Here is a 24,212-nt window from a genome sequence, read left to right as displayed (position 1 = left end):
TTCTGTAGTCCTTACGGCCCATAAAGACTATTTTGTAACTTGAAAGGCCCATGGAGTCTCGCTTCTCCGGCCCAGGAGTGCGTCACGTTTCTTCTCTCGGAGTAGCGACGGTTACAGTCACCGCACGGTTGGTCACCCACCGGCCACCGGCTGCGTCCTCGACCCGCTGACCGGTGGGCCCCGCGGCACCGGGGGGCCAGTTGACCGGGCCCATCGCGCCCATATCAGCTACTCACGCAGTCACGCGCACCGCGGCGCAGCGGCATCCCCCAAACCGGCCAGCGGCATCCCCCAAACCGGCCTGCGGCCACCACACCACGGGACGAGCCCTCCGTTTCGTACGGCTTCCCAAAAATCTCTACCCGTCTCGCTCTCTCTCCCCTCCTCCCTTCTCTCTCTCCCCTACCGAAGAGGAGAGTGGGGGACGAAGGAAACCTCGCGCGAGGGATCGCTGGAGGCGGAGGACCCGCGGCCGGTGGAGGTGGCTCGCGCCGGGGCCGTCCGAGGTGAGCGCTCCGCTTCCCCACCACCGGGGCTCGCTCGCTCGCTCGGAATTGGGTTCGGGATCCGCGGTGCGGGGGCGCCCTAGATGCGGCGGCGGGTTCGATCCGGGCTGTGATGGTTTCGCGCTGGATTGGCTGGTGCCTGGATCAGATGCCGTGGCTGGTCCGTTGCGTAGGTGCGGACGTGGTGAATTGTTGCAGTCGGGTCTCATTGTTGCGCGTGTTTGATCTGTGTGAGCAGCGGGAGTGAGGATCTGGGTGGGGAATCGGGTCGGGATTTACCGGTTTGGCGCTGGAGGTTATCGAATTCCACTTGCTGGAATCTCTGGTACTCCGCGCATTTGATTTCCACTGGGTTTTCTGTTTTTGGTGACATGCTAAAGGCTGTGTCCTGGGCATTGTCGTGTCTAAGCGTGGGAACGGTATAAATGTACAGCAGTTGTTATAATAAATGTTAACCTTCTCGAATACTTGCAGAAATTCACCCTAAATCAACCTTCAGCAGGGTTCTTTTATGGGTTGTCCTAAATGGTTTTTGTAAACATCTCATAATGCTTCTGTTATGAATAACTTTGACCTAGTTTTGGAAGTATGGAACCATACTTTGACTTGTGAGTGAGTTTTTTCCCTTTCAAAAAATTGTAGTTGAACCCTTTGATTTGTAGAATTCTGTTGCAGCCACTGTGAAAAGCAGTAAAAGGCTTGTTGGTTTGTGCCCAGATGTGTACTGCCAAATTTTGGCTGACATGCAGATGACTGCTAATCTGTGAGCTAGCGTATCCTGGCAAGGTTGGTTTGGGCACAAATCAGACAAGCCTTTTGACTTTTGAGCTTCATTGTTTGGTTTGTATGGTTCTGATTGTAACTGACATGGCTTTATAATTGGAATCACTATCCTGTAGTATCTTTCATGAGACAGTGCTAAGTTTGAGTCATGACTGTTATTCTATTTTTTTGGTTCGCCGAACACACTTTGTCACACCTGACTTGGTAATGTGACCTTTCATTGTAGTATTTCTGTTAGATTCACTTGATCATATCAGGAGCATCCTTTTCCCCTTGTCGCTGGTACCCTGCGGTGAAAGAACACCAATGCGCAAAATTGCCGTTGCCTTTCATTTCACTTCATAATTAACCCCTAGTATTTTATTGTTTGGCTACTGTACTCTGTAGCTTAGTTAAGGCTTTCTCTTTCTTAAAGCATAACAAACCTGGGTAGTTTTAAGCTAGCGAAAAAAATGCTTCTTCCTGATGAAGTAAGTGATTGGGCATATCTCCACAAATTGCCTGCATGAGCAATACGTATAGTAAACTTTGAAACGGAAAGAGGCCCTTAGGTTCTTGACATTAGTTCCTATGAGGTAATCCTGCACACAGGTCACCAAGAATGTGATAAATTTGCTGCTTTAGTTATGTTAGTTTTATCTATTGTTCACTCTAATTTAGGGTGCACTTAGTTTTTCAGATGTATAATCGAGCAAGTTATGTTATATGCTTATGTTATTCAACTTTGCTCTTCGCTTAACATTCAGATGGAGTACATATCCCCTGAGAGAAATCTGGAGGGGACTTGTGGAGATCCTGGGCCGTTATTTGGAGACCAAGATGGTAGCCTGTTGGACCACTTGGATTATCAGGGAGGAGGAATGCCACAGCATGAGTCTCCAACACTGGATGATGGACTTTTAGTTGATCCAGCCGATGCAATTCCATATTTATCTGGAGATTCTCTGCCCTTCATGAATGATCAAATCACATGCAATGTTATGAAATCTGCTTCAACTAGTCCAGAATCGTCGCTGAAGCAGGTTCAAGAACCTCTTAAGGCAGGGTCTGATGTACAGAATGATGCATCTGAACAAAATGTTCACAATAGTAACTCTAAAGAACAGGCCACTTCTGTAGACTGTGATGTACATCAGAACACAGAAGTGATTGGTGCAGTGCTGCCTCCAGAGCTTCCTGAAAGCAGTGGTAATGATGCATCAAACTTTCAACCAGAAATTATGTATTCTGATGCGTATCATGGTGACTCTTTGTTAACTGAAAATAGTAATAAGGATTGCCAGCTTAACAATAGCAGTGCTGATGATGACGAACTTCCAAACTCTCCTGCGCTTCAGATGGAAAATGAGGACATGGAAAAGTTACAAGAGACCTCTCACAATGAAAAGAGTGGGTCAGAGGATGATCAAATGAATGGTAGGAAGTCTAGCCCCATTGATGGTAAGGACAAAGAGAACTTCAACACTTCAGTTGAACCTCCCTCTTGGGAACAGACAGAGCAGGAAAATCCTGGCACTAGAAATGGCAGTTCAACTCCAGACAATCGATTTGATTCTCCTCCTGACAGGTTTGCAAGACTGGAAAGGGACACACCATCCCCAGATGGGAGGGTATCCCCTGATAGGTTTGCAAGACTAGAAAGGGACACACCATCTCCAGATGGGAGGGTATCTCCTCCAGTCGGAAGTCCTCATACCCATCATTCTGAGAAGATGGAGTCACAACGTCATGCCAAAGATGTTGGTCATTCTGAAAGCCCACCAGCAAGACGTCGGTCCGGATCTTCTGAAAAGCATGATCCCAGCCGCAAACGACCTTCTTCAAGGGAGATGTCTCCACATGCACAGAATCATTCTCCTGTAGAAAGGAAAAGACGGAGAGAGTCTCGACATGGTGATGGGTCACCTAGACGAAGATCTGCATCTCCACGAAGAAGATCTACACCCCCTCGAAGAAGATCTATATCCCCTCGAAGATCCTCACACAAGAGGAGGGAGTCGCCAAGGAGGGGAGACTCACCTAGGAGGAGGCACTCACCTAGGAGGAGGGAATCACCAAGGAAGAGAGAGTCACCAAGGAGGAGGGATTCACCAAAGAGGAGGAGGGACTCCCCAAGAAGGAGGGATAGGTCAAGATCAAGGTCACCTTCAAGAAGACATGATAGACATAGAAGGGAACATGATAGATCTCGGTCAAGGTCTCCCCACCGAAGAGATCACCACAGACGATCTCCAAGGTAATTCCTTACCATGAGTGACTTGCAGGCTACTGAAATTATAAATTCCTTTAAATGATTGCACCATGTTCATGTTTGTGATTATATGCTGTCTGGCCATGCATCCTTGAATAGTACAAATGTATTGTGTGTACTTCTATTGTAGACATATTTATTTTGCATTCACTTCATTATCTTTTCTGCCTTCTAGTTAATTTTCTTCTATTTGTTTTGATGTTGCAGAAGGCATTCACCAAGGCGAAGATCACCCTCATCAAGTCATCGCCATAATTCACCAAGAAGGCATCATTGGTCACCACCCGCCAACAGGAAGACTGGATTGGGTAAGCCTGGAAAGAATCTCTTCATTGCAGGATTTAGCTATGCCACCACTGAACGAGATTTGGAGAAGAAATTTTGCAAATTTGGACGCGTAACAAGTGCACGTGTTGTTCGCGATAAACGGTACTTACTTCTATATCCTGTCAGCTTTCCTTTGGTATTGTTTTTAACAATCTTTCTTGCCAGTCTTCTGGTTTGAGCAATCAGCACTTCTAATACTGTTGTTTCATAGGGTAGTGTTATCATTGGATAGATCGCACCTTACTGAAAGAAAAATGGATTGCTCACACATGGGAATTGGCTAGGCTACCCTGTGATTTGTGAAGCTTTTGCAAATTTGAATGGAATGCTTTTTTGCTGGTTTATGAAGCTGTTGCACAATTAAATGTTAAATAGTGTAGTTATTTAAACCATTCTTCTAGTTTGGGTTCAACATTCCAAACAAGTCTAGAATAATAAGTTCTACTTTTTGGTATGCAAGTCTGCGTTGTTTCTAAGCTCCTTGTACCTAGTGTTCGGCGTGTGGACTTCTAAAAGAGAGAATCATGATGGGAACAATTTTTTTTCTTGGCTAAATGTGTATAACTTAAAAACACAACCTTGGCTTCTGTTTTTGTGAAATTATACAAAACAATGGACCTTTTAGTCAATAGATCAGAGCAAATTGCAACCGAGCAGTCTGAAAAGTGGTGGAAATGATCAACTAATGTGTGGGAGAGGAAAATGAAGATCTGCGTGCCTTGATGCCATGACCTGCCTCTGTTGGTTGCCTTTCCCATTTGTGTGTCGCGAATGTACTAGAGTAAGAGTGTGTGTGTTCCGTTTGTAAAACGTTTTCGCTCTTCTTAATACAATGATGTGCAGTTCTCCTATGTGTTTGAGAAAAAGAGGAAAGGGGAAGTGTTTGGCTGGGAATATCCTTAAATGATTAAGCATTTCCCTTGAGATCATTGTACCTACAGCTCAACATCAAGAGGTTAATTGGTAATTTTATCCTGCCAAATCTACTAAAAAGTTGAAGCAGTCAGCATTGGAGTTGATCTGGCATACCTTTTTACCGATTAACTATAAGAAAGCTTCTATTGCATTGATGAGTGCTTTGGTACTTCTGTGCATTGTGTTATAACTTGACAAATTTTACTGGGTTTTCAGTGCCCTATCTAGCTAGTTCGCAGCATGCAGTAACTTTTGAGAAACGATCATTTTGCCTTTGTACTCTTATGTCACTTTTAGAGTGAAGTTACTCACTACTGTTTTCATTCCTTACAGAACTGGAGATTCTCGTGGCTTTGGGTTCTTATCCTTGGAGAAGGATGAGGATGCTGATGCAGCAATCCGTGCATGTGACGAGACTGAGTGGAATGGAAGGATCATTCTTGTGGAGAAGTCAAAGGCGCCTGCATGGTGAATCCTCCACCTTGGAGCTCAGTACACCGCTGTTGAAGAGGGGCCTCATTGCTTCACTTTGCACAGATTTTACCGTTCAGAAAACGTAACCTATTATCGGTATGACATACTCGGTACATGTCGCAAGTTCATCCGAACCTGGCTTTTGATGCTGTACTAGGAGTAAGAGTAATAATGCACATCCTTGCTGACAGTTATAAAAGAATAAGATGTAACGTCAAACCTTAGCTTGTTTCAGGGCCCTGCTGCTGATAAGAGGGACTTAGTGGGTACTACCTTTAGTGTCTGCAACCTGCCAACCTCTACATCTGAAATGTGATACTGTGCCTGTTCGTGAGCTAGTTCCCTGCTTCACCTCCGTCCTCGTCTCAGGCTCGCTGATGGCACAAATCGATACCAGGAGATTCAAGCTTGTGAGGCTGTTACTACTCAAGGATTGAGTTAGTAGTTCAATAATTGATACATAGGCTTTATATGTTTGCATCCTCTGAGTGAGGGTTTGACAAATGCCATATAGTTTGTGTTTGGAATCCCAGATAATTGGTGTTAAATATGGTCGCAGCATTTAGACTCGTTGTTCCTTTTCTGCTGACATGGTTGTTCTGCCTGTAATCTCGAATCCAGATATATCTATCTGTTTACGCAACATTGTTGAGATCGTGTTTGAGCCTGGATGCCAGTGTCCATTTCTCTGTTTGGCTTGTTGGTGTCATCATGGTTGTTGATTACTGAGATCTTCTCAGTTGTTGTGGACGATGGCAACTCGATCTTGAAGGACCAAATCCTTTTTGCAATCCCTGGTCACAAGTGGCAGGCATTGTTTTCTCAAGACAACGTGTGGTATACGCCCCACCGAAACCACTTGCCGTGGTGTGGTTGTGTGCCAAGTGGGGCTAGACGGTTTGCTACTTTGCTTGGAGTGGTTGTAGAGGCCAAGGCAGTTACTTTTCAAAAAAAAAAAAGAGGCCAAGGCAGCCAGGTGGTTTGGAAAATGAAGAGAAAGATCCGTCAGGAGAATGATAATTGATAAAGAAGGCTTCCAAGTTAACCCTCCCCTGTAAGGCCAGTATTATAACTGAAGCTCGCTGGCGCGGCAAATTATAAAAAAAAATATATAAAGAGTTGTATGGTCATAGCAGGGACTTTTGACGAGGGGGACGTGTATGCAAACCACGGCATCGAACCAAGGAGTCGTTTGTCCAGATTCACGCGATCCGATGCCGGCACCGAATTAAGTCTGTCCCAGGATCAGCATTAATTTCTATACTGCACCAGTAATTTTATGAGAAGAGAGATGATGGAGTTTCATAAATTGAGAGAGAAATTTTCATCCCCATGAAATTCAGCAGGCACAATTACTTAGTTTACAGTTTAGGTAACACTACAATAAAATTGTGCATTAAGATTAATTTTAAACTCCACACACTTCAGATCCTCGCACCAATAATTTGCGCCACGAAGCAGAGCTTGATGCGTCGCACGTTGCTCATCAGTGGAGTAAACAACTGCCCCTCTTATCTGAACTGAAGGTGAGAGCTGGACAAATGAATCGATGAACTCCAGCTACTCCACCTAGCTCAACCGTACTGATTCTAATAGCGATTTCTTCTCCTTTTCTCTTGATGTGTCCTTCGGGTATTATCGATCATCAGCTGTTTTCTCCTTTTACTCTCTACATTTCAAATTATCGTCATTTTAGATTTTCTAGTCATAATTTTTCAATGTATTTAGACATAACGTATATCCAAGTACATAACAAAGTCTATGAATCCAAAAAATCAAAACGATATTTAATTTGAAACGGAGGAAGCAGTACACGATGTATTCTGAGGATGGAAAACACCCTGTACCAAATACTGCGGTTCCCACAATTAACAATTTGACAACAGTATGGTCCTTCCAATTAACTTCTTAACAACGCTCGGCTCCAATGTATGGTACTACTACTCGGTAATTTGTCCAACGACAGATCTGGTGACACAAAGAGTGTAATATCAATTTCGCACCCAAAGAAATAGTTGTGCGGGATTGCAATGGCATTTCGTTTGAGATATTATGGAAATTACTAATTCAATACGGATGAGATCGCGGAAAATTCAAACATTGACATAGGAGTAGTAAATTCGGGACGGCAGATATTCAAATTCAACAGTGATCTACGCCACCGCCCTACCTGCATTGATGGACGGGCCCAAGTCGCACATAAACAAATGAATCCCGCCGGTTGAGTCCGTTGGGGTTTGGGAATTGAGGCGGCCGGCCCCGGCACATGTGGCGTCCGCCGCGGCAGGGGATGACAGGAAAGATGGGCTCCGCCGAGTAAACAACAACGTGCGGCATGTGCGCGTAACCAGCGTCCAAATCACGGCCTGCCTTGCCTAACCCCTCCCACCACCTCAACAACTTTGTTTTCACAGGCCACTTTGTCTCTTCTCCCACCAGGAACAATCATGGACATGCCCATCCTACCAACTTTGCTGCTTGCAGTGATTCCATGCATACCCTCAGCAAACAAGCAAAAAAAAAAAAGGTGTAACGTGATTGTCATGACCCATGACTAGACCTAGACAAAGATTAAAGTTGTGAAAAGAGGTTATCATGAATAGATGGGAATTTAGGTATATTGTTATAGAGCACGATTTGCATCGGTTGTCTATCAGAGTTCACGTCACTGGAATTTAAATGAAAAATGGCATGCAACATGATCAATCTTAGGGGGTGTTTGGATCTTTAGTCCGGACTAAAATTTATGTCACATCGAATATTCGGAGGTTAATTAGAAGGACTAAATATGAGCTAATTATAAAACTAATTACACAGATGGAGGCTAATTCACGAGTTCACGAGATGAATCTATTAAGCCTAATTAATCCATCATTAGCACATGTTTACTGTAGCATCACGTTGTCAAATCATGGACTAATTAAGCTTAATAGATTCGTCTCGCAAATTAGTCTCCATTTGTACAATTGGTTTTGCAATTAGTCTATGTTTAATATTCCTAATTAGTATCTAAACATTCGATATGATAGGAATTTTAGGAGGGACTAAAGAAACAAACACCCCCTTGACTTACTTGGATTCGTTGAGGCATCGGAAAGAGGATGGTTGACACCAATATAAATGTTAGGGGAGCAACAGGTTGGTTATGGAGGTGGATAGGAGTTTGGGGACTACGGTGGGATTGGATGGGAGTGCCCTCTCTGAGAGGAGAGTGTGATAAGGAAGTATATAAGATCGGAGCGTTAGTGCGGATCCATTTTGATGAAAGATGAGTCATTTGTCCCTTTCTAGGATTTATAAATCCACATAGAGACATATCAATTAGTAATCAATTTGTAGTGCACTCAGACACATGTAGATTATATAATATTTTATTCCATATGAACTCATATTAAGGGTCTCTTTGTAACGGAGGATTATTGAAGATTGGAGTCACACATCACTTGCAATCCTATGAGAATTGGAAACACATGAAAGTTCCTAATAGAGTGTTTGGAAGCAATATATGAAGAAAGGGGATTAGAAATTTTACAAGTAGTTAGGTCTCATATTAAATTTCCTCCAAAATTGCTCTATGGATCCTATGTTCCAAAGAACTGCCATCAACCCTTATTCCAATAAGCCATATCAGGAAAATCTGTATAGTATTCAATCCTACAAATCCCTAAATGAATCCTATGTTTCAAAGGAGGTTTAAATTCGTAGAACTGTCGATAGTTTAGTGAAAAAATTGTTAATGAGTAATGACATATACATAACTCATATTCAGGAGATGCCCTTGCATATATATGAGGATTGATATTTAAAAAAGAAAAACATAATCTTGCTTCAGTAATAAATATATGAAAAAAGGATGACATGCTTGGGTGCTTTGCACGTCTAGTCATCTATTCCACGGCACCAAAAACATTCCCCGTCGGGAGAATCTTTGCGTGATCAGGTAGACTGTCACGAACCTAAACCATATCCTCGCTCAACACCTGGTCAACTAACAGGGTCGTTAACTTAAACTATCAAAGCTTTATAGTCATGGACAGGACTAATCGTACCTCAAGATGCCACGCGATTAACTAAATCTCTCCTTAATCGCACTAGCTGTCAGGGAATCATTAGTTTACCGCACTGCAGTTGGACGACTGAGAAAGCGCGTAGAAGATAAACATGCAGTGGAACAAAAAAAGGATCGTCAGATGTGATCTCGCATCTTGTCCGAGAATTTTCTATTGCGTGTTATTAACCTCCTTCCTTTTCTGCATCAGAGCATAGAGCCTGTCCATTTCAAAGTTTAAACATAGCAGGGCTGATTTTTTTTATTTTATTTTAAAAAAGAACATAGCAGGGCACGCACACACAATAAAAACCTTCGTAGTTTTTATTACTCAAGCGTCCTTCAAGTTCAAAGCTAAAGAAATTTTCGCAAAAAAAAGTTAAGCTAAAATACCAAAAGTGAAAAGGTTGAAGATGATGGCGTGATGTCTGGGAGAAGAGAGCTTGCATTGACAAGCAGCAATTGACCATCAATCCAGTAGTTTGAGAAAGTAAATCATTTTTTATCTTTAATAAACACAGGAAGTATGCAAGGTAATGAATCAGGCTTTCCTCTGTTTTTATCCTTGTTTGTTTTAGCTCCTAGGTTACGATTACAATCTGCATGGTGTTTGTTACTTTGTTTTATCTGGCGGATGACAATAACACGCAAGCCGCAATCCATATTCTGTTAAGCTAGAACTAGAACAAGCAGAACCTTAATCTTGGAAATTAGGCATGTTTGCACCTAATATAGACAAACCCAGAGGGTCCTTTCGCAAAACCGCCGCCCCCCATTCGCGTCTTCCCGTAAAGCAACGCAAATATCTAAACTGACAGCAAAGCAAGGTTAGAGCTTTTTTTTTTCTCAAGACACGCCGCCCCCATTTCTTCTCCCTGTCAACCTTTTCCTTGGAGAAATTCGGCCTGGCTATTTTACTCGCTGCGAGATCTTTAGCTCCCGGCCCCGTGTGGATTAGTCGCTGTCACGATCGACGCGGGGGCGCCAATTGCGGTGGCCACCACCTCCAATCCACTCCCCGCGGTCGCCGCGCCGAGCTGTCCTTGCTCTGTCCTCCCTCCTAACCTTCTCCGCTGCTCCTCCAAGATTTGATCTTTAGACCTATCTCCTGAGCCCAGTTCTTCCTGCGGTGGAGGGGTGGTTGCTTCCGCGGGTCTCTTGAGGTTGGAATCCTGTTCCTCTCAGTAGGTAGGTGTGTCTGCTAGCCCAGTTCTTGGTTTCTTGGATCGGGGAGGTTGCTGTGTGATTCCGTGCGGGGATTATCGTCCCCTTTTTTCGTTCTTGGAAGCTTGGTAGGTTTCACTTGGTCGCGAGTAGAATCTTGTGTTTCCGGATCTGGAGTAGTGCTACACAGCTTCATCTGTTACCATGTTACTCATGCCTCACGTACAAAGCAGTCTACTTCCATACCTCCTCTTTTAGCAATTTGTTCGTCTTTTATTTTTTGCTTCTGCTGTTCTTCCATTCAGTGGATTTCGTATTCTGAAATTCTTCGCACAGGTAAATTTTAGTGCAGTCCCGAGCTGTTATATCTTATTTATATCTTTTCCGCTTGTCTCGATCAATCCATTGCTACGATACGGAATCCTGGGTCTTGTGGCTTCCTTTATTTCCCCTGGGTCTCAGTGCCGACTGCCTTTGTTGATGCTGTTGCTTTCAGTGGCCCTTTTCCTTGCCTCTCTTTACCTAAACTTGCCTGTATCCTTATCTCCTTATTGCTTCCAGTGCCACCAAAGGGAATGGTCATCTGCCTTGTTTCCTTGTAGTTCTTGCGTTTTTTGAATTGGGTTCAGAGTAGAAAGAGGTCAACGTCGTGTCAGAGGCAATTCTTTGCATTGCTTCTTTTGTACTCTTCTACTATTCTTTATTGAGTCCTATTGTTTGGGTTTTGCTTGCAGATCCAGTATTGGATATCTTGTCTTGAATCATGACTCTCAAATTACAACATAAATATTTCTTGAATGGTTTGCTTTGTTTTGACACAATTGCTTTCCTCCTTGGAATCCCTGCAGGTTCAGTTCTTGATAGTTCTAATCTGCTCAGCAGCCAGGTTGCAAGCTTGGAACTCGAAGGAATAATTTGACTAGAGAAATGGGTCAGTGTTGCAGCAGAGCTACGGCCCCGGATTCTGGACGGGGAGTTACCAATGGGTATGGCTATTCTAACCAGGCAAAGCCAGCACATACACCTCCCAGTTACAATGCTCCTCCGCCACCGACTGAGGTACGGTACACGCCGCCGGCGATGAACCCTCCAGTAGTCCCACCTGTAGTTGTCCCACCGAAGCCCACAGGGGACACAATTCTTGGCAAGCAGTACGAGGATGTGCGCACAGTCTACTCCCTTGGGAAGGAGCTTGGCCGGGGCCAGTTCGGGGTGACATACCTCTGCACAGAGATTGCCACAGGCAGGCAGTACGCCTGCAAGTCCATCTCTAAGCGCAAGCTCACCAGCAAGGCAGATAGGGAGGACATCCGCAGGGAGATCCAGATCATGCAGCATTTGTCCGGACAGCCAAACATTGTCGAGTTCAGGGGAGCGTATGAGGATAAGAGCAATGTGCATGTGGTGATGGAGCTCTGTGCAGGTGGCGAGCTATTCGACCGGATCATTGCTAAGGGGCACTACACAGAACGGGCAGCTGCTACAATCTGCAGAGCAGTTGTGAATGTTGTGAACATTTGCCACTTCATGGGAGTGATGCACCGTGATCTGAAGCCAGAGAATTTCTTGCTCGCAACTAAGGAGGAGAATGCAATGCTCAAGGCCACTGATTTTGGGCTTTCGGTCTTTATTGAAGAAGGTAATTCGAATATATATGATCTATGTACGCTTGGAATGTGCATTATTTGCAATAGCATTTAGACATATATTTCTGAACTTTGATCTGTTGAGGTTCGTGGCTGGTTGTAGTTTTCAGTGTTCATATTGCTGAACAACCCAGCTAAGGCTAGCATTCCATATACAATCTGATTTCAGGTCATTAGAACTTATGGCACTTTTTCATTCCACGCAATTCAAGAGCTTGTGGATAATTCACACCTTTTTGGACATGTCATGGGCAACATTTTTGATACTGCAAAGTGTAAACATAATGTGCCATAGTACTTAAGTCACTTGAATACCTGTTGATCCCGCCTAGTTTCACAGAGAACCAGCCAAAACTGGTGATTGTTGCCATGTTCAGTTTCAGGCATCGAATACTATGAAGCTGGTTCTGTATCAGTTATGAGTGAGAAACCACTAGTAAACTAGTGATGATAGCTCAATGGTTTTTAATGTTTGACTGGTTTGAAGCCCAGTTGCTATCACATTAAGAATCTTATTGTCCTCTTAGTGGCGATCCTTATATTTGGGGAGATGTATAAATATTGGTTTGGATGATGTTAGCAATTGCAGAATATATGAAAATAAGAAAATTGCTTGCTGTGGGGAGGTAGACCATATTTTTTCATTGGACATTTCCATCAGTGATCTCAGTGTTTGGATATTTTTTTTATAATTCCTAATTAAGGGAACTTGGTGTAACAAACTGCAGTAAATTTTTGATGATTAATAGCATTAGACCCTAAATTTCTAGCTTTGGGATTTCTCATTATCTCTTCACTGGCTGCCTTTTGAACATAACAGGAAAGATGTACAGGGACATTGTTGGAAGTGCTTATTATGTTGCTCCTGAAGTCCTTAGGCGTAGCTACGGAAAAGAGATAGATGTTTGGAGTGCCGGTGTTATGTTGTACATTCTTCTCAGTGGCGTGCCTCCATTTTGGGCTGGTACATGTACCTCTAAGAACCACTTCAACATATTACATGTCTACTATTAAGCAGCAATGCTATCCTTTTTTGTTTATTTATCCTCTTCTTTCCTGTGTAGAAACCGAAAAGGGGATATTTGATGCTATTCTGCATGAGGAGATTGACTTTGAAAGTCAACCTTGGCCATCAATTTCTGAGAGTGCTAAAGACCTGGTTAGGAAGATGTTGACACGAGATCCAAAGAAAAGACTTACTTCGGGTCAAGTTCTTCGTAAGCTTCTAGCACTGCGTTAATTTCTAATTCAGCAACTTTTCAGAAATAATAATAATAATAATAATTTGTACGTTAAATGCTTGATCAGAACATCCTTGGCTCAGAGAAGGTGGAGACGCATCTGATAAGCCTATTGACAGTGCTGTTCTTTCTAGAATGAAGCAATTCAGAGCAATGAATAAGCTGAAAAAGATGGCTCTGAAGGTTATTATCTTCATGTTGATGCTTGCTTAGCTATTTTTTCCCTTCATTTGTGCTTATTACCAAATGTATGTGCAGGTTATTGCTTCAAACCTTAATGAGGAAGAGATCAAGGGCTTGAAGCAAATGTTCATGAACATGGACACAGACAACAGTGGTACAATCACATACGAAGAACTCAAAGCAGGATTAGCCAAACTTGGATCAAAGCTGTCAGAAGCTGAAGTAAAGCAGTTGATGGAGGCTGTATGTTCTAATCTGGAATTAAGTTACTGTACACTTTCGGAATCTTGTTCTTGGCTTCCTTGCATGCTTACCTTTTGGCATTTTCCAGGCTGATGTTGATGGGAATGGATCCATTGACTATGTTGAGTTCATCACTGCCACAATGCATAGACACAAGCTCGAACGAGATGAGCATTTGTTCAAGGCATTCCAGTACTTTGATAAAGATAACAGTGGGTGAGTACTTCAAATTGACATCTCAAATGCTAACTAATAAGTCACCCCTTCTTTTTCCATCAAAACTTGTCTAAACTATTGGTTATAATACTATCACAGGTTCACATTTATTAGCACCAATTTCTTCCAAAGTACGTCTTATGCATAACTTGTTTTTGTTTAACATGGAGGATTACCTTGACATTATGCAGCTTCATCACAAGAGATGAGCTAGAGTCAGCTTTGATCGAGCATGAGATGGGCGACACGAGTACGATAAAGGAGATCATATCAGAAGTTGACACGGACAACGTAAGCTGCTTACACTATCGTCTTTTCTGCTGCATTACATGTATTCCTTCCATCTTCTTGATGCTGGTCATTTGCCTGTCCCAGGATGGAAGAATTAACTATGAGGAATTTTGCGCTATGATGAGAGGAGGGATGCAGCAGCCGATGAGGCTCAAGTAGCATGTTCCCATTGTAGAAACGGTGTACCATTAGTAACTGTTTTTTGCTCTTTTTCCTTCATGGTTGGTACTTGGTAGCTGGATGAAGGCTTACAATGGACGTTGCTTTTGCATTGTTGAGAGATGATTGTGTATATCTTTTTTGCTCGTGTTTTTTTGCCTTGTAGTATCTTAATGTCCCTTTCTTCTGTTTATTGAAGTTCATCTAATAAAAAGTGCATTTTGCATCTTAATTTGGTCTGTTAAAATCTCGCTCTCAATTATGTTCTCAACAATGTAGCATGAAATCATGGTAAGATACGTATCCAATTGTATAGTTTCTACTGTTTATCCTAGGGGGCTGAATTTTTTTTTAGTGTTGAAGAAATATCATAGTTGTTTCGCAAAATACAATAGTATCAAGAACTTCAAGGTGTTTCTTTTTTAAAAAATATGTCATATTAAAAAAAATCCGCTCATACTCTCCAATTTTTTTTCTCAACGTTGAAGCTGTGATAGACTCTCGTAATCAATCAGCGTCGAAAGAAATAACTTCAATCTCCCCCCCTCCCCAACCCCACCCCACCAAAAAAAAATACACTCATAACTCCATCCTAAGTTAAACCATCTAAAAGTTTACAAAATTTATAAAAAGTACACCAATATTTATAATACCAAATAAGTTTTATTAAATTTGTCATGAAATATATTTCATACCATACAACATACATATTTGATGGCATAGATGGTGATACTTTTTTTTCCATATAAATCCATTTAAACTTAAAACAACTAGACTTAAAAATATAAAACAAGTGCCACTCCTTTTTGTTTCTTTTGGGACAAAGCAGTATGACATGCGAGGTTTTCATGAAAATTGTGCCGTATATATCGGCTAGCCTTCTTGAATAAAATACTGCATTAGTGCTGCAATTACCAAAATCATGGTCAGTAAAAAATACCTCGACAGGCCCTAAACATACTTGTAATCTGCCCAAGTATTGGCAGAAATATACAACATACGTATTGTTTCCTCTTCAAAATAAAATAGGCTTGTATTATACTTTTCACTAGAGTCCCATGACCTCTACCGGAATCAATGCAAATACAAACAGTGTCCTATGCCATTAGCAACTGCAGAAATAACTACTAAAATGTTCAGAAACAGCATAAATTATCTTTAATGTAAAATGGTACATAAAATAATCCGTACAAGAACGCAACTTTGCTGTAGTTGCAAATTGGCGTCAATAACATGTTTTTTTAAGGTTACAGAGACTCCCTGATGGCTAATACGAGAGTAAAAAGGAACTCCTGGGCTAAAACACGATCGAACATAACTGTAGTACAATACAGTATGCAACAATGCGCCCGAGCATCCCAGGGCCCGGTAAGTACAGAATGCATTTCTCAACGCGTTTGCTTTGTTAGATTGGCCGGCATCTTACGTCAACCACAAGGTGTCGAATATGTGGCCCATACCATTTGACACGTTCGACATGCTCCAAAGAGACACTCCAAGATAGTCCTGCATTACAAAGGCCAGGGAATGGTGTATAAGAATAGAGACATAGCACTCGCGATACTCTTGGAGAGCAACAAGAAATGGTTGGCAACAGATCAAAAAAGCATGTCAGCAGTTTTACCGTGAGCTTTGGCAATGTTACTGATGGATTCAACAACATTGTCCAGCCACCGTGTCTCATCCGAGTCATTGACATTCCCATGTATATGCAATATGCCTCCTTCAACCCTACACATAGCAAGAGTAGGATCTGAACATGAGATGTTCGTAATGCAGCACATGGCAGCCTAGCGAATTGTGGTTTTTTCTCTCTCCTTTTGGCCCACAATTTCATATTGCATGCAATGGAAAAGACAACTTGTTTTCATGTGAGGCCACATATTCAATATTTCAACACTTCTTTACCAGCTCAGCATGTCAATGCGTGGCACACTGAAAGCAACACTATGCAGGCATTTTCAGTGTGCAGACAACCTAACAGTGATGCTACTGATTATTATTGGAAGCATGCAAAAATTAGCATGTAAGCAGTAAGCATTCTGGAATATGTCAGACTAGCGCCTCTAAGCTGGGTTTGCTAACAAGCAGAATTTAAAGAACATTTAGAATCTTCTGAAAAAATATTTCGATGGGAAATTGTTGTGGGCACTTACAAACAGGTGGGTATGGTTGGCGATTACAGAAGGGCAGCAGGCGCAGAAGAGAAAAACTAGAGGGCTTGAGAATAACTCAATAACAATTATAATAGGGAAACCTTTTTTTGTTTAAACAGGGTAAAATGCTATTGTTTATAAGGACTATCCAGATTTATATGGACTCGATATCCTAGCTGAGCATGATGAACAAACCAATCCTAAAATAGATACAACTTTCCAAAAGGTAACAGGTACACCCAATTCCCAACTGACTCTGAAACACAACTAGAATCCTCACAAAACCAGCTCAAACAATACTCAATCTCCTTGACTGTTGAAGGCTGCTGCTGATAGTGCAACAGAAACAATAAACTCAGTTGGCCCCATGCGAGCAGGCCAAGACAAGCTTACCTAGGCCTCTACATTTACATCTTTATGGAATACTACGAGAAACACACAACGAAATAAACAAGATTGAAACAACTCAGTGATGCGGAGGGATCACCTTAAAGCTCTAACAGCAGTGGCCCAGCTACATTCACTTGAGGGTAACAATCCGAGACAAACTCGATCAGCAACACCCTAATTCAAGTCCATCATGAAAAAAGAAAGGTCAGGAACCATCCTAGTTCATGTATTAGCAAAAAGGTGAAATTTGCCCAGTACATACTTTGGGTGCAGTCACACGGTTATCTCCTTCGAGTATAATACATCGTTCTTGTACATGGTTGTCACAAACATTGCGTCGAAGAGCCTCCAGAGCATGTGGATTCCATTCACATGCATAAACGAACTTAGCATTAGCCCTGCAAGAGTAAGAAATTTAGAACAGCATTTTTGTATGATCAAAATGTGTTAGACCAAGGTTATCACAGAGAACATACTTCACAAGAAATGGGAGAACAAAGTATCCGATTCCGGCAAACAAATCCACAACCACCTCATCTCTACAGTCAAGCTGTCCCATGCGAAGCTTCTCCGAACGGTTACCAGAAGAAAACATACATTTTGTTGCATCAAGTGAATAACAGATGCCATTTTCATGATGGGTAACCCATCCGTTATCACCCAGAAGAAGTTCCAGTGTACTATCTCTTGTACCATTTGGCATGATTTTACCCTGCACAAAAGGGGGCAGACGGAGTAAATTATATAGAATCCCCAAAGAAAAAAATGCTTGGCAGGGTAAGCACATGCATGCCGCAAGTTACAAACTATTAGAAAAGCACTATCTAATATTGAGATGCAATTAAGCATGAGACACCATACAAGATACTGACTTTAATTAAGAGTAACAGCAGGACAACAAACATTATCAATTAGCTACACAAATAGGCGTTGAGCTTCACAATAATATGGTAATTATTCCTATTTCCAATAACTTAGAAAACAGAAACCAAGAATTCAGCCAGCACTTACTTGACGTGCAAGACGTTGCGCGCCGAGTGACTTGGCAACTAGTGGCCAGAGTTCCTCGCTAACCAATTCCCACAATGGATCCTTAAAACATGTCTTCGGGAGTATGATGATGTCACCAAGTGTCTCCCACCTACACATAAGAATGAAACTTAAGCAAATCCATAGTCGTAACAGCAATAGATATTCTCATCAGAGAAAACAAACCTTGCTGGGAGCTGCTCCAACAACTGAGAGGGCATTCCTTTAGTTTCCAGAAGAGAAGATACAAGTTCCTTCATGATGTTTTGAGGAGACTTGGAAGGCTTTCGGCTGATGGCTAGTTCATCTTTCAAAACGGAACAATTGCAAGATGACAAAATTTTTAATGCATTTTGAAGAGATACGTTATCTCCCGCAAGCTTCTTTTCAGTAAATGCTAACGTTTCATCAAGGTTACATGACTTATGTTCCATCATCATGTGGTCATCAGTATTTAGGACATGGAAGACTTCATTGACAGGAAAAAGAACATGGCTGTTATCATGGCTCACTCGAACTTTTCTAGCAAGATCCAACCATCCAAACTTTTTCAGAATGTCCTTTGCTAATTTAGCATACTTCTTTTCCAGTTGAAGAACCAGAGGGCCTGAATCAGTAAAACCACCAGAACGAGAATCATTTTGTGACTTATCATGACCCTTTTTTTCATCTCTTGATAAGTCAACAGTAGGGATTGCATCACAACTTTGTACAGGCGTGCCATCCTTCTTGTCATCATGTTTAAACATAGAGTCCACTGAATGCAGATCAACTATTATTGGTTGATTAAATTTGGTCCCAAATGCATAGCAAGATGCACCACCACCTAAAATAACAAGATGATCTTCAATGACAATCGATGAACTACGGACACAGAGGCACTGGCTCAACAAGGGAATGGAAACAGACAACCAGACTCCATGCTTTAAGTTTAGCAATGCAACTTCTTGATTGTTTCCTGTAATAGGGCAACCCCCAAGTATCCCAAGATAATTTTTGTAGATGAACATGCAATGTGAAAACCTAGATGATGGAGTTCCCCCATATGTGCTTTCCTTGTTCCACTTAAGTGTTGTTGTATCAAAACTGTAGAAGTCCTTCAGTGCATGTTGACCATCATGACCTCCAAACATGAATAACTTTGAACCATAAGACACCAGAGAATGTGAGTGTCGAGCACACGGCCATTCGCCAGCAGCAGCAACTATGCTCCATTCCATACTTTTCGTGTCAAGTATATTCATGCAGGAATATAAGCCTTCATTACTAAGTCCACCAAAGACATATATTTTTGAAGCTACTGCAGCTGCAGCATGCCGGTGCCTACATAAAGAAACAGAAAACTTCAATGAACAGAAATGGGCCAACTCTTTTCTACCTAGAGTGAACTGCAGGAACTTCCTGCCATATTCAAAGGTTGCTTCAGAAAAAATGAAAAGAATTGTCACAGAAACAAAATTTGAACACTATTTAATCTACCACCGACGTTTTGAGTCTTCATTTGGCAAGCACGCATCATGTAAAGGAAAAGGTGGAAGGGGGATCAAGGGTTTAATCTAAACAGTACCTTGGGCGGAAGATATTTCCACTGCACTCCAGTCTTAACCAGGTATTCTCAGTGCTTTGTAAGACCCAGACATCATCAAGAATTTCTGAAGGACCACCCCTACCTCCAATAACAAAGGTGCTATTATCAACAGAAGTAACTGTATGGCCCATCCGTGGTGAAGGAGACTCTTTAAAGATCATCTCTGTCAACAAACCAGATTTGTGATCAAGCAGAAGGGAATAGTTTCTCCTTGAATGCCTTCCTGGTCCTCCAAAACCACCAAAAGTTAGGACCCGTTGCTCTCCTCCAACAGGAAACACACAAGATGATTGGCCCCATAAAAAGAGCTTCTCGATTGATTCTCCACTAATCTTCAATGCAGCAGTAGATAGATGATAATTTTTGTTTCCGGGCAACTTCTCCTCCAGCACTAATCTATATAGAACATAACAGGACAAATAAACAATATTCAGTCAAAGGCTCAGAGCTACTGGATTTTGGTCAGAAAACTAAAGTACCCTAAATTGGTGCAGGACCACCAACTCATTAAATAGTGCAGGAAAACCATGGTTTAATAACATGATACCATCACCTAATCTGCGACAAGGAAAAAAATATTTTTACTAAAAATAAGATGGAAAATGATTTCTCTCTTAGTTCAGCTAATGTTCAACAAGATAGTATTTAAAGCATTAACATATATACAAACATGGAAAACAAGTCAGCGGTCCAACATAGAACCGTAGCATGTACTGCAATGCACCTTTTTGAAGAAAACAAGTTTTGTCAAACATCCATTTCAGGCTGAACAGACTAATAAATTTAAATACCAATCTATGAAAAACTGAAGAATAAGATAAGAAAAGGTGAGATAAGAGAACATGCCGTTTAGCATTACCAAAACCATGCTCGGCGCCCTTGCTCCATGTAGGGTCTTGATTTTCAAAATACTGTGCTTCTAGTGAACCTTCCCCGATTTCACTATCACCTCTGTCATCAGCATCACAGTTTTTACCACCATTTCTCCTTTTTGTAACTAAGTCATTATTTTTCTTGGCACCTTTATCCAATGATATCTTAACTTCACAACCCAGGGAAGCCCTGTGATCAACAGTCTGACTGTTACTTCCGTTACAATTATTTAACAACCCTGGCGAACCTGACAAACCCTGGCAGTTTGATAGGAACCAACATGTTAAAAAAAATTCTGGGAACGTGATAATAATCAAGGTCATCATGATAGTCAAAGTTGAATTTTGGGCAATACACAAACTTCAAGAACAATATATATTTTTTTCTGTGAAGAGAGGGATTGGATTGAAGTTAGAAATTGTGAGGAAATGTATAATGTATAAATGGATAAATAACTTATTGGACAAGTATTTATAAATCAAGATGAAGTAAATGTTTCCATCTGCTTGAAAAATCTTACTCAGCTCATTAAGTAGGTTCTATTAAGAGTAGGGTTCCATTGATTAAACACAATCCGAGTTTATTCTTCGCCTAATGAACATTCATCAAAAAAACATTTTTGGACTTACATAATATCCAAAGATTCCAAACATATGTTTGTCATGCATACTCTTAACAAAAAAGTGAGCAACAGTGCCAGGAATACAATCAGACAAATAGTAACTATTAGTAACAAAAGCATTGATTTCAAAATAGCTCAGTACCTCAGTCTGCAAAAGATCTAGAAATCCATCCATTCGTTTTTTGTTTGCCTCCATTTTACAGTTGGCAATTCTGACAAGGTAACGGACGTACTCCGGAGAAACAACAAGTTCATCAATCTGCCCCAATGGTACTTCCATACGAATCGAGCATCTTATTGCCACCATTGCACGTTTCTGCAAGCTTGTGATACCTAAAAATGAGATTAATCAAATTTTAAACTAACTTAATATGATATTCACGTAGATAAGCAACATCAAGACAAGTGAAACCTAATATAAAACCTCAGCAATACATGGTAGACAGACCTTGACAGTTCACACTGAGTTACCTTACTATATTCATATATCTCTAAAACTGCCCCATGTAACTGACTAAAATGAACCATGTGATTAATCACAGATGGATTCAGGAATAACTCCACATATCCATGTATTGAATACTGTGCAAAAACACTGATTGAAAGGATACAATGCTAAGTTGTTCGAGGAATACAAAGCTCTACCCAACATACTGAATTACTGAGCCAATAAAGGGACAGCTCACCTGATTCCCGGAACCCAGCGCTGATCGCGGCGGCGACGAGCGCCGCAGCTGCGGCGGCGTCCCTGCACTCCACCGCCACGATCATCGGCTCGAACCTGAACACCAGCTCGTCCCCAGCCGCTCCCGAGCCGCTCCCACCGAACAGCTGTTTCACCACGGCGTCCGGATCGGCGGGGTCGTGCGACACGTACACCCACCCGCCGCCGCGCGCCTTCTTCTTCGGCTTGGCGGCGCCCTGGCCCTGGCCCTCCTGCGGCTGCGCGAGGACGGAAACGCGGCCGGAGCAGGAGGAGGTAGTGAAGAGGTCTGGATGGGAGTTGAGCACTTCGAGGAGCGGGGCGATGGGAGCGTCAACGCCGCCCTTCGGGGACTTGTCCGGCGCCGGCGAGGAGAGCGCGGCCAGCGCCGCCGCCTTCCGGTGAGCGAAATCCATCGGACCAGGGAGGTTGCCGTTGGCGGGGTGCTAGGGTTTGGGTTGGGCTTTTGCGAGGTTTAGGGGATGCAGGTGTCTTTGTCCCCCCAGAACAGGCTTCGAGATTGGGCCTTTCATGTAGCCCGCAACAATAAGCCCATACAAGAATCATTCCTTTTCTTCTCCCTAAGAGTTGAAAAGTAATAAATGTAGGTTACATTTTGTACGCATTCAATAAATATTCATATATATACTTGGACAGCTGATATAAATTGGACGTGTGCAATCTAGAACTGCGAGGAAACAATGAATACGTATCACATCCGCTGAAAAAGGTTGAGCTTCAAGTCTGTATTGTTCTCCTTCGTTTTCTAGATACAGGGGAAAGAATCATACATTGTTTCTCAGAATGAAATTTATTCTTACACTAAAGCTGTATCTTCATGTCTCCTATATAAATATGTTCGCTCCAAGCCGTATATTTCCCACACGTGGCTTTGTATTGAATTGTCCTGATTTCTAACAGCTAAACCCATCTGCTGCTGCATTTTTTGCTTCTCAGAGAAATTGAGTTCCCTGTCTCATTTGATCCATTTCTCCAAAGTACAAATGAAGGTCCAAGCCAGTGAACAATAGAGCTGAGGCGGGTCCTGTAACTTTGAGGATTTGAGGAAGGATGATGTATGCAAACTGAGCATACTAACATATTTTTCTCAAAATCAGCCTCGACATCTCTGTAGTCTCCTGTTCTGCCAGTAGTTTGGTCCATGTTCCTCCGATATGTAGTTATGTACCTATCGGCATCACACGTAGCCGCTTAGGCCCTGGTTACTCCCTGTGAAGACGATTAACTCACTCGTTCACAGCCTAACAACCATCTTTGTTTCCAAACAATCTATATCCTGCAAGGCAGAGGCTTAAAGGTCAGTGAGCTCATTGCAACGCCAAACAAATATCGCTAAAAGTATCCTAGTAGAGTAACCCTTAATCTGAAAGGAAAAGGAGACTAAATCCAAGCAAAGTAGATCTAGTTTATATTTTTTGCAGAAAATAACACCGGAACACGAGCAGCTCTGAAGAAGCACTGGTTCTAAACTTCAACATGGTGTCAGTAGCAATAGCAACACAAGCATGAGTGGAAGTTGAAGCAGGATATGGATATATGTGAAGTAATCAATATGTGCATCTAAGAGCATCTCCAACAGCTTATGTTAAATAGATTGTTATCCCTAAAAACTGCCAGGATACCTAAAAACAGCCAAAAAAACTGCTCCAACTGCTTTGCTAATGTGAATGTCATCGCTAAAATTTTTAGACTATGATCTAAATTTCTCTCTCAAATATGCAAATATACCAATCCGCCGCACTCTCCCCGACGGCAACTCCTCCAGCCACCAGACCTCACAGTTGACCTCGCTACTGGCCTACCCACACCCCTCCACCACCGATTTGCCTTCCACCAGCCCCTCCGCCGCACAATCCGCCGCTCTCATCTTGTTCCTGAGCTCCGGCGAGTTGCAACACGGACGGCGCTACGACTCGTGCGGGCGAGGCTCCGCCACCCCAGCCCTCGGGCAGGCGTGCGCCGAGCAAGCGTGGCTCCACCAGTCTACCTTCGGTGGTGATTTGGGGGCAACGGCTCCTCGATTTGGCGCTGCTGCGGCCAAGCTCCGCCGGCCTCCCTCCTCCGATTGGAGCTTGATTCGTTGATCCTGTGCCGCCGAGAGACCTCGAGGGGCGAGCGCCGCCGCGCGTGCGAGCTCCGCCAGCCTAGAAAAGCCGCTATGCGAGCGAGCGGTGCCGGCCTAGCCACGGGACGGGCGGGCAAACGCCGTCGTGCGGACGAGCTCTGCTAGCCTAGCAGCGCCGGCGCGGGGGCGAGGGAGAAGAAGAGCGGTACGGGGGCGAGGCAGGGAGCAGCGGCGGCAAGGTGGGGAAGAAGGGAGTAGTGACGGCGAGAAGGGGGAGGAGGGGAAGAAGAAGATAAGTCAAGTTTATAGACTGACCCT

At 42.7% G+C, this 24,212-nt stretch overlaps 3 protein-coding genes across 5 annotated transcripts; 2 read left to right on the top strand and 1 right to left on the bottom strand.

Annotated features, from left to right (window-relative positions):
- The first annotated feature begins 275 nt into the window (after positions 1-275).
- LOC117843853 (uncharacterized) lies at positions 276-5,908 on the top strand. Of its 3 annotated transcripts, XR_011897397.1 has the most exons (5): positions 280-506; positions 2,036-3,525; positions 3,748-3,969; positions 5,116-5,352; positions 5,492-5,908. XR_011897397.1 is itself a non-coding variant. In XM_072291555.1 (4 exons), exons 2-4 carry the CDS (start codon positions 2,036-2,038, stop codon positions 5,252-5,254), a joined length of 1,848 nt encoding a protein of 615 aa, XP_072147656.1. In that variant the 5' UTR covers positions 276-506; the 3' UTR covers positions 5,255-5,908. The 3 variants fall into 3 exon arrangements, 2 of the variants coding, with proteins under 2 accessions (XP_072147656.1, XP_034580477.1); XM_072291555.1 differs by having other exon boundaries at positions 276-506; positions 3,751-3,969; positions 5,116-5,908; XM_034724586.2 differs by having other exon boundaries at positions 5,116-5,908.
- Positions 5,909-10,133: 4,225 nt separating this feature from the next.
- Positions 10,134-14,679, top strand: LOC117844661 (calcium-dependent protein kinase 2-like). The gene is given in 10 exon segments (XM_034725400.2): positions 10,134-10,467; positions 11,317-11,493; positions 11,496-12,107; positions 12,935-13,078; positions 13,179-13,331; positions 13,423-13,538; positions 13,614-13,781; positions 13,870-13,997; positions 14,189-14,288; positions 14,373-14,679. Coding segments are annotated over 9 exon segments (1,539 nt in total). The 5' UTR covers positions 10,134-10,467; positions 11,317-11,450; the 3' UTR covers positions 14,448-14,679.
- A 901-nt stretch (positions 14,680-15,580) lies between these two features.
- On the bottom strand, positions 15,581-22,376 carry LOC117844659 (tRNA wybutosine-synthesizing protein 2/3/4). Its single transcript, XM_034725396.2, has 11 exons — positions 21,792-22,376; positions 21,248-21,438; positions 20,457-20,740; positions 19,590-20,006; positions 18,209-19,345; positions 18,005-18,134; positions 17,470-17,705; positions 17,256-17,391; positions 17,091-17,167; positions 16,072-16,178; positions 15,581-15,953 (listed from the first exon to the last, which is right to left on the bottom strand). Exons 1-11 carry the CDS (start codon positions 22,222-22,224, stop codon positions 15,853-15,855), a joined length of 3,249 nt encoding a protein of 1,082 aa, XP_034581287.1. The 5' UTR covers positions 22,225-22,376; the 3' UTR covers positions 15,581-15,852.
- Between the last annotated feature and the right edge of the window lie 1,836 nt (positions 22,377-24,212).

Source organism: Setaria viridis, chromosome 2 (assembly GCF_005286985.2).
Source record: "Setaria viridis chromosome 2, Setaria_viridis_v4.0, whole genome shotgun sequence".
In the NCBI taxonomy this organism is placed as follows: Eukaryota; Viridiplantae; Streptophyta; class Magnoliopsida; order Poales; family Poaceae; genus Setaria; species Setaria viridis.
The sequence above is the reverse complement of the archived record's forward strand: the minus strand, read 5'-3'. Positions and strand labels throughout refer to the sequence as shown.